General features: G+C 45.7%; 1 protein-coding gene across 12 annotated transcripts; it reads right to left on the bottom strand.

The window, feature by feature from the left end:
- Positions 1 to 884: 884 nt before the first annotated feature.
- Zfp28 (zinc finger protein 28) lies at positions 885 to 14,407 on the bottom strand. 12 transcript variants are annotated; one of them, XM_087551672.1, is made up of 9 exons: positions 14,136 to 14,407; positions 13,448 to 13,539; positions 13,323 to 13,362; positions 8,402 to 8,528; positions 8,128 to 8,211; positions 6,934 to 7,091; positions 5,420 to 5,534; positions 5,050 to 5,136; positions 885 to 4,453 (listed from the first exon to the last, which is right to left on the bottom strand). In XM_087551672.1, the coding sequence occupies exons 4-9, from the start codon at positions 8,433 to 8,435 to the stop codon at positions 2,766 to 2,768; spliced, it is 2,166 nt and encodes a 721-aa protein (XP_087407798.1). In that variant the 5' UTR covers positions 8,436 to 8,528; positions 13,323 to 13,362; positions 13,448 to 13,539; positions 14,136 to 14,407; the 3' UTR covers positions 885 to 2,765. The 12 variants fall into 12 exon arrangements, with proteins under 12 accessions (XP_087407798.1, XP_087407877.1, XP_087407780.1 ...); XM_087551751.1 differs by having other exon boundaries at positions 8,353 to 8,528; XM_087551654.1 differs by lacking the exon at positions 13,323 to 13,362.
- Positions 14,408 to 14,564: the final 157 nt, after the last annotated feature.

The raw sequence follows: 14,564 nt of genomic DNA on the forward strand, positions 1-14,564 counted from the left end.
ATAAACAAACATACAAACAAAAGCCATTACAACTATTAATGTAAGGTTGTTAAAATTCATAGCAGCACCTCTAGTGTTCTTCATTTCTTGTTACTAGGCAAACATGTTTGGTGGAGTGGTTCAAGCTTCCAGATGGCAGCTTCAGTCTCTCCCCTCTCCCTCTCTTGCTGCCTGGCTACTTTAAGCAAAAGAATCATCAGTCAAAAAACTCAAATTAGACTACCTTTATGTAAGCATGGGTTGTTTTGAACACTCAAGGCATACCCCGAGTGTGCAACTATGGGAGCTGATTTCTCCAGCCCCTAAAGGCACAGACAGAGTCAAGTGTGTCCCCAACAATCCATATACCATAAGCCCCAGTGAACTCTAAATTACAGCTTCTTAAGCTGCCTCACTGAATATAAACACTGAAAAAATGCAAACAATAAGCTCCTGAATGTACAACTAAAAATTCAGATTTCAACACGTAATGAGCCTGAGGCTTTTCTGGTAGCAATCTCCAATTTTGCATTACAGCTCCGCTGCAGCCTTGGCTGTGTAACTTGTGTACTTCGCTGTGTGGATGTTGCTACGCCACACAGTGCCAACAAAGGCTCCCTGGACCACCTTGACTGAGACTTGAATGCTATGAGTTGCAGCATCTATACTACAGATACAAAGCTTGCTGCTCTTAACATAAAATGAGACAGTATTTTCCTCCTGTCATTCCTCAGCATGTATTAAATATCTTTGGATTGGATTGGCATATTTTTTTAAAATTCCTGTTCTGAATTGTTCTCTTGAGGATCCAGTGCTCTCTTCTGGCTTCTGTGGGTACACAAACACACGTGGTGTACACACACACACACACACCACATATATAAATAAATAAATAAACAGCCAAGCCTGGTGGTACATGCCTTTAATCCCAGTACTTGGGAGGCAGAGGCAGACAGATTTCTGTGAACTCAGAGATAGCCTAGTCTATATAGCAAGTTCCAAGATAGCCAAGGCTAAAAAGAAAGACTCTGCCTCAAAATAAATAAATCAATCAACAAATAAATAAACAGATCTTTCTAAAAAAATAATCTTTATGATTTTGCCTAATTATTTCCTGAAGTTGTCCACATACCTTTATGAGACCGTTTTGAAAAGATAATTTATAAACATTTTAATAATACTTCTTCTACATATATTTCTCTATTATAGGCTTTTATTTCATTTAATAATTTTACCTCTTTATAAATTGCTTTATAAGTTGTATTTTAAATATGTGTTGTATGTGCTTGGGGTACGCATGTGATAGCGCTTGTGTGAAGGTTGGAGGACTCTCCTAGTGAGATTTCTCCTTCTACCACTAGAGCTACGAGCATCCACCTCAGGTCATCAGATGGCAAGAGAGCCTTTACCGGCTGAGCCACCGCACTGGCCTATTCTTGGGCTTTGTTGTTGGTTGCTTGGCTTGTTTGGTTTGGTTTGGTTTCCGTCAGGGCTTATTACTGCTGTGGGGTTAGAAAGCTCTGTCCATTCTCCTCCATTCTTTAGCTCTGTCTGTGTCTCTATAGGGCCAGACAGTCCCCAGTGTAGCGACTCAATCCTGACACTGTAAGCAAACAGCCAAAGACCATGGGTAAACCAATGACTGGGTGTGGCTCAGTAAAACTCTATTTTCAAAAACAGAACAAACTGTTTTTGCACAGTTCAGCAGGCATTTTCCATAAAGATTCAGGTATCGTCTTTTTTTCCTCTCTGAATCAAATGGTCTTCACCACAGAACAATTTCCCGTTTGTAGACAGAAGCACCACAAAAAGTATGTAAGTGAGTATGTGTCTTCATGCCAATGCTTCACCTTCAGACAGTGAAATGTAAACTTCACATAATTATCATGTTGAAAATATTTGTCCAATTTAAAGCTACATAAAGGTATTTTCAGGAATTTAGATTATGGGCCCTATGAAAAGAGTCGGTGAAGCTCTGACTGTAAGTCGGTTTGCTGCCTCTACTGTAGATCGGTTTACCCCAGAGCTCATACTCCTTTGCAAGTATACCAAGAATGCATTCACAAAGCAGTGACTTTTAAATAGATCAAACCCTTCGATTTTCTTTCTTATTTGTTGGTAGTTTTAACTTCATGAATATAAAATCTTGTATTTTCCAATTATTTTGATTCATTTGTTCCAAGTAGCCTACATACACTTATGCTGTCTGTCCTTAAGGATATTGCCAAGTGTACAGGAGAACTTCCTCACTCACTGTCCTTACCTTACATTCACATAGTTCAAATCCACAGCCACAATACCACTCAGCACTGTAGGACCAGCTGTTTCATTTTTATTTGGATAGGGTCTCGCTAAGTTGCAGGATCGGCCTTGAATTCATGAACTCTAGCATTGCAGGTAAGCCCACCATACCCCTGGCTTAGAACCAAGTTTTCAAGGAAAAGAAGCCAATCTCATTACCAACCTAGAGAACTTCTTTCCTGTTCTAAACTCTGGTTTCTCCTAATCTTGTTCTATTGCATTGTTTCTATCAGAGCTGATTACAAAAATTTTCCATTTTCAAAAATAAATTTCAAAAGACCCAAGTTTGCTGAATACTTGGTATGGATCAGGCACTGTGCTAAGATAGGCTTTAACCAGTGAATATAAGTTTTATGTGATCAAATTAATTACATTTACACTCCAAAAATAACCCAACATGGTTGTAACATAAAGGGCTTATAAGCAACAAAAATGAACAAAGGGGCAGTGAGATGCGTTGTGGTGGAAATAGTGAGGTTTTAAGACTATGACGATGACAGTGAGGATGGATTCCAGACGAACTTGGAGAAGAGATCCACAGGATTCGATGTGGAAGGCAAAGTAGGGTGAGCTGGTAACTCTCCAGAATGAATCCGCTGATGGTGGGCAAAACGTGCAATCTGCCTGAAGGCCCTCCTGCCCTTCCTGCAGTTATACGTTCTCTCTCCGGCATGGACTCTCTTGTGTTGGTTGAGGTGTCCAATCTGAATGAAGGTTTTCCTACACTCCTTACATTCATACGGCTTCTTCCCAGAATGAATTCTCTGATGTACACTAAGGGACTGACGATGGCTAAAGGCTTTGCCACATGCACTGCACTCGTAAGGTTTCTCTCCTGTGTGACATCTACGATGACAGATAAGGGACGACTTGGTCTTGAATGCCTTCCCACATTCCACACACTCATAAGGTCTCTGGCCAGTGTGAAGTCTCTGATGTTGAGTACAAGATGAGTTGTCACCAAACGCCTTCCCACATTCTAGGCATTTATAGGGCTTCTCTCCGGTATGAACCCTCTGATGTTGAATGAGGTGAGTGGTCTGGCTGAAGGCCTTGCCACATTCCTTACACTCGTATGGCTTCTCCCCGGTATGAGTCTTCTGATGTTGTGCAAGGTGAGCCTTCTGAGTAAATGCTTTATTACAAACCTTACATTCATAAGGCTTCTCTCCTGTATGAATTCTCTGATGCGTGGCAAGCTGAGAACTGATGCTGAAAGACTTCCCACAATCCCCACACTCAAAGGGCTTCTCCCCGGTATGGATCCTCAAATGACTAGCAAGATGTATATTCTGCCTAAACGCTTTCCCACACTCTTTACATTTAAAAGGCTTTTCTCCAGAATGCACTCTCTGATGCTGAGTGAGGGACGCGTGGTGGCTGAAGGCTTTTCTGCAAATCTCACACTCGTACGGTTTCTCTCCAGTATGAATCCTTTGGTGCACAGTGAGGGATGAGCCATACCTAAAGGACTTGTGGCACACGTCACACGTGTACGGCTTTTCTCCGGTGTGAATCCGCCTGTGTTGATTGAGTCCTATGTGGTCACTGAAGGCTTTCCCACAGTCGATGCAGTCGAAGGGTTTCTCCCCAGTGTGATAGTACCTCCAGTGACGGACTAGCGAGGTGTTCTGAATGAAAGCTTTGCCACACTCCAGGCACTCATACGGCTTCTTGCCTGTATGGCACCTCTGGTGTCGTGCGAAGGAGGAACCATCACTGAAGGCCTTCCCACACTCATTGCATTTATAGGGCTTCTCTCCAGTATGGATTCTCTGGTGAACAGTAAGGGATGAGCTCTGGGTGAAAGTTTTCTTACATTCATTACATTTGAAAAGTTTTTTTCCTGAATAGATTCTGGTTTCTTTTATGACTGTTGGATTTGGGAGGGAAGTTTTACCTGAGTCACAATTATGACTTCTCTCTTCCGAACTGTTCAAATGAAACCATCTTCCAGAGTTGAGACACACGCCATCTCTCCCCTCTGAGAAGGCTCTGTTCTGGCTCTCAAATGCTGTGTCCTGCCCATTCCTTTCAAACACACACTCAGAATCCCGATCTCCTCTGAAGGCGGAGCACGCACGTTCAGTGCTCCAAGTGCTGCCTGTTACCCTTCCAGCATGTGAGTCCTGCCTTGGAAGTGAATCCTGGGCTTCCTGTACAGACTGCTGGCCTGAAACAGACCAAGAAAACACATCTCCTTTATTATGCATCAAGAGGAAGAGATCTGCTCTGTCTCCTTGCAATATATCCTCTGTCTGCCCTATCCTGCTGGCATAAAGGAGCCACTAAGAATAACACCTTTGTTTCCCTGCAATACCTGAACTTGACACTTGTCTCTCTCTCTCTCTCTCTCTCTCTCTCTCTCTCTCTCTCACACACACACACACACACACACACACACACACACACAGACAGACAGACACATACACACAGACAGACAGACAGACAGACAGACAGACAGACGCAGTTTTTCCTTTCTCCAGTCCTCTGCTGATGCCCAGCAAGTATGCAAAATGAAACCAACAGGTAACTTAACATTTAAAGATGCTCAAGAAACTGAGAGGATGACAAGCACCAAGGGGTAAGAATAAAAAGAAAACTACAGGGAAATGAGCTGTTAAAAGAAGGCAGAAAGGAAATGGAGTCACTCTGAAGTCTAAGATTGTGATTCTCTCTAGGATTATGAGACCTGGTAAGTGTGTGATGGTGAGGATTCCCATCCTGATCAGAGCTACAGTGACATCACCACGCCATCTGCATACTCACCTGAGAACAAGTTGGTGCTAGCTGTCTCTGTACCTGAGGGCTCCTTCTCTTGCCCCAATAAAGAGATAAAATGCGTTTCAGAAACACCTAAAAACGACAGTGTCTGCTTATTCTCTAGTCACTGTGAAACTGAGTAAGCAGCTTCCTGATTCTGACTGAAAACAACTGTTACTGCAAGAAGAACTAGAACGAGGGAGAAGGATCCCTCAAAGACAGACTTCTCCTGAAGAGGATCCGAGTTTGGTTCTCAGAGCTCATATCAGGCAGTGCACAATCACCTGTAACTGCAGCTCCGGGGATCTAATCTCCACAGGCAGGAAGTAAGGGCTCCTGAAGGTAAGGCTCAGACCTGGGAGGGAGCAGGCCTTACCTAAGAGCCCCAGGTCATCACAGTTCTCCCATGTCGCATTCTTACGGAAATTCTTCTGAGCTGACACAAGCTCTGGAGGACTATCTCTAGCCATATCCGAGTTGGTCTTTGAGCCCTGAAACGGTATGAACATATGTGTGAAATGGGTGGCCAGAGTATGGTGGAATGTGTCCATCCACTGGAAGTGGAAGTCCGTGTTACTGGGTGCTAAGCAATTGAGGTTAGATTGGGAATGGCCTTATTTTGTATGTGGGGGTTGGGGGATGTCACAGAGTGGGGTCCTTTGGGAAAACTCTCTGCTATCTTCATCAGATCAGCTGTCTGCTTGCATGAGACCAGCAGAGAAACCTGTGGGCTGGTGACACTCTCATAGACAGGTAGGGGAGAGTCGCAGGACTTACTTGAGATTCCAGCCCCCATCCCAGACAGCAGCCCTAACTGCACATGGTGTCAGGAAGTATACAGGCTGGAGAGGTTGGTTAAAAGTGAATTCTACGTCTGCCAGTGTGTAAGAGCCACCGTCATAATGGGTGAAGACTTTCTGGTACAGCCACTTTGGGGTCACCCACACTTCTCCCAGAATCTCCTGACCTATGCTCTGGAGTTAAAACCAGTAAGTGCATTAGTTCCCCTGGAGGAACTTTGGTGGAACCATACATTGGTGTGTTGGCTAGTTTTCTGTCAAGTTGGTACAGGCTAGAGTCATTCGAGAAGAGAGAACCTCAGTTGAGGAAATAATCCTACCGGAAAGGCCTACAGGCAAGCCTGTAGGGTATCTTCTTAATTAGTGACTGATATGGGAAGGCCCAGCCCACTGTAACTGGTGTCACACTAGACCTGTGGTCCAGATGTAAAAAGACAGGCTGAACAAGCCACGGGAAGCCAGCCAGTAAGCAGCACTCCTCTATGGCCTCTGCATCAGCCCCTGCCTCTAGGTTCCTTGACTTGTTTGAGTTTCCACCCTGACTTCTCTGGACAACGGTCTACGAGCCATTATATGAAATAAAACCTTTGTCCCCAGGTTGCTTTTGGTCATGATAGTCTATCACAGCGACAGAAACCTAACTAAGACGTTTGGTCATTAGGTCCTTATGAGGAGGGGTAGATGTCCTCATCTTCTCAGGGAAGGAATTCTCCCAGCAGAGAGGAATAGGAGGGACTACCGAGATCCTGCTCACAGTTTTCAGACATTCACTCTAAATCACATCAGACACATGAACAGCGTGTTTGTGACTCATCCCACCCCCACACTCTTGCTCTATGATTCGAGGGACTGCCATAGAGGTACTGCCATAACTCTCTCCTCTTCCATCTCTTGTGGAGAGGTTGTATTCAAGTGGAAATTTCTCTACTCTCCAAGGAGTCATAAATGCTGCCTGAAGTTTACCCCCAACTTACCCTCTGTGTCTCAAACATTAGCCTCTGACTTGTAGCATATGTATAAATACACACGGGTATATTCACCTAAACCTAAACACACCCAGGTACACACACATAAACACATACCAACTCACCCTCTGTGCCTTGAACACAGCATCTCCACCCCAGGATGCCCCTGACATGTAGCACATGGGTCTACGGTGCAGGAGCCGTCTTCTTAGCACTGCCTGGGATGTTTCTTCACTTAAGTCCTTTGGAGGGAGCTCCTTGGTCTCCTGCACAGCCTTCAAGTCTAAAAGATATTAACAAAGCAAACAGCTCAGAGTATGTGTTGTGTGGGGACAGGGTGTGCGCACGTGGTGCACAGACATGCATGCCCGCAAAATACCCACACGCGCAAGATAATTCTTTTTTTTTTTTTTTTTTTATTAACTTGAGTATTTCTTATATACATTTCGAGTGTTATTCCCTTTCCCGGTTTCCGGGCAAACATCCCCCTCCCCCCTCCCCTTCCTTATGGGTGTTCCCCTCCCAACCCTCCCCCATTGCCGCCCTCCCCCCATAGACTAGTTCACTGGGGGTTCAGTCTTAGCAGGACCCAGGGCTTCCCCTTCCACTGGTGCTCTTACTAGGATATTCATTGCTACCTATGGGGTCAGAGTCCAGGGTCAGTCCATGTATAGTCTTTAGGTAGTGGCTTAGTCCCTGGAAGCTCTGGTTGCTTGGCATTGTTGTAATTTTGGGGTCTCGAGCCCCTTCAAGCTCTTCCAGTTCTTTCTCTGATTCCTTCAATAGGGGACCTATTCTCAGTTCAGTGGTTTGCTGCTGGCATTCGCCTCTGTATTTGCTGTATTCTGGCTGTGTCTAAGATAATTCTTAAAAATAAAAAAGAAAGGCTAGAGAGATGGCTTGCTGCTCTTCCAGATGGCCTGAGCTCGATTCCCAACACCTGAATGGCGGCTCACAACTGTAACTCCAATTCCAGAAGATCTACTGTCCTCTTCTACCCTTTGCAGGCACCAGGCATGCATGTGCTGCCGTGCCCAGACACATGCACAGGTAAAGCACCCACATACACAAAACTAAGTCATACAGACACATCGTAGATAGATAGATAGATAGATAGATAGATAGATAGATAGATAGATAGATAGATAACAAAGATGATTCTATAAGAGTGGGAGGCAAAGAAGGCATGCGGAGAAAAGTAAATTGTCTACAGAGGGCCTGAGGCCATGCTGCAGAGCAGAGAGAGAATGGAGCAATTCTAAGTCTGAGGGAATAAGCTGGGCCAGCAGCAGCCACTCTGTCCACTTCCTCACACTCACCTGTGCACCGGCCTCTTCCCATCATCCAGGGGTCCGTACCTTGTTCCAGCAAGGCAATCATATCTGGTTTAGAAGCACAAAGTCCTAGATCCATAAGAAAAACAGGAAAAAAAGAAAACAAAGATGTGGTCATGCTGGGGGTCTTGACTTGGAATGCAGTCCCCTTGGCTTGACAAAAGTGGGCCCTGCAGGGACCGTGGAAGAATAAATGGAAGATTCTACTACCTCAGGCATGGATGAGGAAAAAGTAGGGCAGGAGTGGGGATTCCCTCACCCAGGGATGCCAGGTTCCTGTAGTTGTCCAGCATCACCTTCCAGTACAGACTCCTCTGCTCAGAGGTGAGCCATTCCCACTCCTCCTGGGAGAAAACTACAGCCACATCCCCAAATGTCACCAAGCCCTGAAATGACAAAAATGTACTGTTGCTCAGCCAGTGCCCATGATCACAGGTCACCAGGGGGTTCTAAAAATAAACTGTGTCCTCCCACCCTGTGTTCAAGTCCCCATCCTAGTCCTTTAGGAGGGAAATGCATGTGGAGAGTGTCTTAGTTAAGGTCACTACTGCTATGATGAAACACCATGACAAGTTGGGAGGAAAGGGTTTATTCAGCTTACACTTCCACACTGTAGTCCATAATTGGAGGAAGTCAGACAGGAATTCAAGCAGGACAGGAAACCAGAGTCAGGAGGTGAAGCAGAGGCCATGGAGAGGTACTGCTTACTGGCTTGCTCCTCATGGCTTACTCACTTTTCTTATAGAACCCAGGACCGCCTGCCCAGGGGTGACCCCACCCATGATGAACTGGGCCCCATTGATCAGTAGGTTAGAAAAATGTCCTACAGGCTTGCAAACAACCTGATCAATGGAGACATTTTCCTGAGGTTCCCTTCTCTCAGATGACTATAGCTTGTGTTAAGTTGACATAAAACAAATCAGTACAGGCATGTAATCACATAAAAAAAAAGTCATCAATTTCTAACAATACAGAATGAAAGCTGAGTTGTCCTGGGCACTCCAGGTTCTTAGAGTCTGTCTCGATCTTGTGACACATGTCACAAGACCAAGGACCGGGAAAGAATCCAGGACAGGTCATCCCTCAGCAGGGCCTGAGGGATGCTACTGCCTGTCACTTTCACTGGAGGCTCATTAAGAAGAAAACAAGAGCAACCGTTTTAAAATGTGAGTGTGCAGCAAGAATGAAAACCACTATCAGTTTTTAAATAAACAGAATGCATTCAGGTGCTGCCATGGAGGCGCAGGCCTGAAATCCCAGTACTCGAGAGCAGAAACAGAAGGATTTCAAGTTTGAGGCTAATGTGACTCACAGTCACACACGCATGCACGCACGCACGCACGCACACAAGATCCTGTCTCAAAACAAAAGACCAGGAAGAAAGATAGATAAGCCAATCTTTTCAGCCTTCCAATCTGAGTATCTCTCACTGTACCAAACCTGATGACACCAAACCTAATAAATATAATAAAAATCGCAGCACTGACCAACACCTGAGCTCTTCTACTGGAAGGTCTATACACTACAAAGCAAAGTTCCCACAGAATGTCAGTCTGTGAATAAGACACCACCGTAACTTTAACCTAAAGGCACCTTACTCAATCTTGGAAAAACAGGACCAAATGGCTCTTAAGTGGTTATCTTTGAGTGAGTGAGTGAGTGAGTGAGTGAGTGAGTGAGTGAGAGAGAATGTGTGTGAGTGTGAGTTGGTGTGAGTATGTGAGTGTGTGTGTGAGGGGGTAGGAGTGGGTGTGAGTGTGTGTGTGAATGTGTGTGAGTGTGAGTTGGTGTGAGTATGTTGGTGTGTGTGTGAGGGGAGTAGGAGTGTGTGTGAGTGTGTGTGTGTGTGAATGTGTGTGAGTGTGAGTTGGTGTGAGTATGTGAGTGTGTGTGAGGGGGGGTAGGAGTGGGTGTGAGTGTGTGAGTGTGAGTTGGTGTGAGTGTGAGTGTGTGTGTGTGAGGGGGTAGGAGTGGGTGTGAGTGTGTGTGTGTGAATGTGTGTGAGTGTGAGTTGGTGTGAGTATGTGAGTGTGTGTGTGAGGGGGGTAGGAGTGTGTGTGTGTGTGTGTGTGTGTGTGTGTGTGTGTGTGTGTGTTGGAATGAACTCAGGGCCTTGTACTTACCTAGCAAACACTTTACCTACTTAGCCATCTCCTAGTCCAATGTTAGTAAACCCCTGATAGAGAAATTTCCTTAGCTGGAGACTGAAAAGAGCTGATGCTGACAACACTTGGAGAGCTGAGAATTGCTCTGTGAGCCTGAGCAAAGCACAGCCTACCATGCCTGTCTGAGCCATCTAGCCTAAAACAAATGCTTCTTGGCTCTCACCATCCTGCCTGCCAGTGTCCTGTTACAAAGAACAGAACTGAGTGCCAACAAGAGCAGCAGCACTCTAGCAGACGGCACTAACTGGATACAGTGGAAATGACGTGAAGTTGGGGGACGGGGGTGGGGCTGGGGGTAAGGAGGCTATCTTCAAGGTACATTGATTGCACACCAAGAACTGACAAAGAGTAAGTAAAGATACTCTCTTTCAAAATAAACAAAGAAAGCAAGGAAAATCCTGGTCTCAGACCACTGCTGACCTTTTGTTTTATGTTTTGTATTTTCACACAGTCTCCCAGAGGCTGTCTACAGCGCCCAGTCCTAGAGTCCCAAGTTCATGATTCTGGAAAATCAATCTTGTACTTATTATTTTCCCCTTCAGATCTTCTAATACTTTTCAGATTTGCTTTAGTAACCAAACCAAGTCATATTTGTATTTTTAGAAATCTGTGTTTTTACAAAAATAAGAGAATGAGAAGATGGTGCCTAATTTTGGGGGTAATATGAAAAGCCACATTCTGTGTGCAGTAATACAGTTTACATGTTAAGTGGAACCACAATAGAATGATTTTATAGTTTTTAAACAAAATTTTTTAAAAAGGGAAAATCTTCAGGTTACAAAACTCATCCTAAAGGTGTTTTTTTTTTTTAAATCACTTTTCTAAGTGGGTCAATGGGACAAATATGTTCAGTGTCTCCTTATGCCTGAGTCCTATAGTGCTTGTGTCTATTTCTCTAGCAATTGTTGCTACTTTGTCACCATCAAAGAGAAGAGAATTGCATGACTCCCGAGGGAAAGAAAAGCAGTAGGGTGTCTTCTCATAGCTGGCAAGAATTTGTTTTGACTTTTCCTTCTTGAAAAAAAAAATCTCACTCTGATGCCTGGCTTATCTCAAACCCCTAGGCTCAGTGCTGCTGGTCCTACTCATCACAGCATCCTTAGTGCCTGAGGCAACAGCCCATGACCGCACACCTTGCCATGCCATCCTTCCTCCCTTTTGATTTTTTTACATTCATTTTCTCTCCTTCATGTGTGTGTGGGGCGGGGGGGTAAGTGTGAGTGTGTGTGTGTGTGTGTGTGAGTGTGTGGGGTAGGTGTGAGTGTGTGTGTGTGAGTGTGTGGGGTAGGTGTGAGTGTGTGTGTATGTGTGTGTGTGTGTGTGTGTGTGTGTGTGTGTGTGTGTGTGTGTGTACCCATGCACCTGTGCCTGCAGAGGCTAGAAGTAGGCATCAGATCCCAAAGCTGCCTGATTTCCATGTTGAGATCCATACTCTGGCCCTCTGATACAGCAGTAAGTACTCTTAACCACAGACCTATCTCTCCAGCCCCAATATTTGAGATTTTAAAGGCTCTGATCATGAAATGTGAAGGCAATTTTCCAGACACAAAGAGAATGAAGATGACAGGCAGAAGTCAGAGGTAGTGAGAAACCACGTCTCAGTCATCTATCTGCTCTGTCACTTTCGGGATGGGCCCTTTCTTCAAAGACACCTTGGAGAGTTTTGAGCAAGAGCTGACCTGTGGTGAACTATCTGGCATTCAGAAGAGAAAGGAGTAGAAGCATATATCACAGAAACACAGTCATGAGATCAACAGTAAGCAATAAGGTTAATCCTAGCATTAGGAAGACAGAGGCAAGAAGATCTCCATGATTTCAAAACTGTCCACATAGTGAGCTCCTGGTTAGCCAAGACTATATAGTGAGACCCTGTCTCAAAATTAAAGAAATGAGAGAAAGGGGTACCAGACCCAAGGTAGGGAATCTGGACTCTTACATGCTACCTTGACTTTCTGTGAACTTTTCTGTTGTAAGCTCCTAGAGATCAAGAAATGTTCTTTAAACTTAAAATCAGTTTCAAAAATCTCATTACATTTATGTGTGTGTGTGTCTGAATGGGTCTACAAGTGCATATGTGAATGTCAGAAGAAAACTTTTCAGGTTCTCTTCCTCCTTCCTGTGGCTCCTGGGGATCAAACTCAGGTTGTCTGGCTTGGAAGCAAGTAGTTTACCTCTGAGCTATACTACCAGCCCAGTCAAAAACTGTGGGTGGGGCTGGAAAGATGGCTCAACCGTTAAAGGCTAGGTTCACAACCAAAAACTGTGGTGTGTGTGTATGTGCATGTGGCGTGTGCGCGTGCGCGTGTGCGTGTGCGTGTGTGCGCGCGCGCATGTGTGTGTGTGTGTGTGTATATGCGCGCGCGCGCAGGTGTGCTGTATATGTGTGTCCCTGCCATAACCAGCATGCTGAGCTCTTTCTTTATTGCTTTGAGACAGGTTTTCTCACTGAATTAGAAGTTAACCTTTTTGGCTAAGCTGACTAGCCAGAGAGCTCTATAAATGGATCTGCCTCTGCCTGGAAATTCCAGTCTATAGGAACAAACCTGCCGTCTTACACAGGTACTGGGTATTCAAACTCAGGTCCATCTGCTTCAAGAGCAAGTGCTCTTACTCATTGAGCCTTCTCCTCAACCCACTAAACAAGCCCCAGCCACTATATATTTCTCCTCCCTTGTGAGCATCATAGAAACCAGGTAGGACTGCTACAGTTCTGAACACAGGAATCCTTCTGAAGTAGGATATGGTGGTAAACCCCTCTAATCCCAGCACTTGTAAGAGGCAGGCAGAGCTCTGTGAGTTCAAGGCCAGCCTGGTCTGTATAGTCTACATAGTGAGTTCCAGGGCAGCCAGGGCTATGTAGATAGACCTTATCCAAATCAAAACAAACAAACAAAAATCCTTCTGAAATAAATGGAACAATGAAGGGGATGAGTCATTTCCTCAACCAAGAAAGAATAGCTGGGATGAAAAGGAAGGAGAATCAGTTTGAAGCTATCCCTATAGCCCATCACTCACCAGAATAGGAAGAAGCAGCAACCAGAACAGGTCTCTTTAACTGAAAAATTTTCAGAGAAAATAAACAACACTAAGTGTTGTGAAAGCAAGACTATTTCAGGAAGCAGAGAGGAAACGTGACTCACCTGAGACTTGGCTTTAAGTTTAGTCCCTGTAGGGGCAGCTTCCTCTTTGCGGTTTATCTCCTGGAGGAAGTTGGTATCTCTGGAAAGCAGAGCTGGGGGAAAGGAAGGACTAGATACCAAGTCTACACAAGACTACACCCTGCATGAGCAGAGCAGGACAGTTTTTAAAAGAGAGATGAAATCCCCCTATTACACTGTGCGGGAGTAAGGAGAGGGTGGGATGTGGAGTGGGATTGTCTCTCTTCTCTTTTTTGTCTTGCTTGCATGAATACATGTGCACCACGTATGTGCCTGATGCCCATAAAGTTCAGAGGAGAATGTTATAGCCCCTGTAACTGGAGTTAGGGATGGTTGTGAACCACCATGTGGATACTAGGAACCAAACAAGTACTCACAACGGCTAAGCCATCTCTTGTCCCACTGAGAGTTTCATTTCTTGAAGCATGGACGTGGAGACAAGTCTAAACTAAGTTGACCCTGGAGATGTCAATGTCCCTCCAGTACCTCTGCCTGACTGCTCTGATTCAAGTTGAGCTTTCAAGGACTGATTCTTATTTAACCATCACAATCAAGAACACAGAGACACCATCTCCAACACCAGGGCCTCGAGAACCCTCGAACCTTAAGCTTCCTTCACACCCAGAATAGATTCATCTTGGTCCACTCAGCCCGGACACATGACACTTACCTTTGTGCGCAGGCCCCGAGGTCACTGCTCCTTGCCTGCCCTGGGAGGCCAGGCTGTTCCTGGAGCGCGGCCTTCCCCGGGCGGGACGCCCACGAGCAGCTGTAGTCCCCGCCGGACCTCCACCAGGCCAGGGCTTTGTGCAGAGCACGCCGCGCCCCAGGAGGGCCCGAGGTTCGCAGGACCCCATACTGGCCACTCCCCGCATGTCACGCGAGGGGCGCACGCTCTCCTTGCCAGGCTGCAGGCACCCCAAGACCGCTGCTCAGGGACACACCCCCGGCAACACCCACGCCCGCCACGCCCCGGCCAGCCACGCCCTCACCCCCGCCGAACCCGGACCTGAAGGATCCGACCCTCAGACAGTTCGGCCGGAACGCGCCGGAAGTGGACTTTGCTTGAGCGCAAGGCCCGCTGGGAAGTGTAGTCCCC

Source organism: Rattus norvegicus, chromosome 1, assembly GCF_021556685.1.
Source record: "Rattus norvegicus strain SHRSP/BbbUtx chromosome 1, alternate assembly SHRSP_T2T, whole genome shotgun sequence".
NCBI classification, from domain to species: domain Eukaryota; kingdom Metazoa; phylum Chordata; class Mammalia; order Rodentia; family Muridae; genus Rattus; species Rattus norvegicus.

What these genes read in the sequence shown, in the direction of transcription:
- Zfp28 (XM_087551654.1), bottom strand. Translation starts at nt 14,340, where the DNA reads ATGCGGGGAGTGGCCAGTATGGGGTCCTGCGAACCTCGGGCCCTCCTG. An exon ending in GGGAAGAGGCCGGTGCACAG is followed by an intron (nt 7,092 to 8,127) that starts GTGAGTGTGAGG and finishes AATATCTTTTAG; the next exon opens with ACTTGAAGGCTGTGCAGGAG. An exon ending in TAGCACCAACTTGTTCTCAG is followed by an intron (nt 4,454 to 5,049) that starts GTGAGTATGCAG and finishes GGTCTGTTTCAG; the next exon opens with GCCAGCAGTCTGTACAGGAA.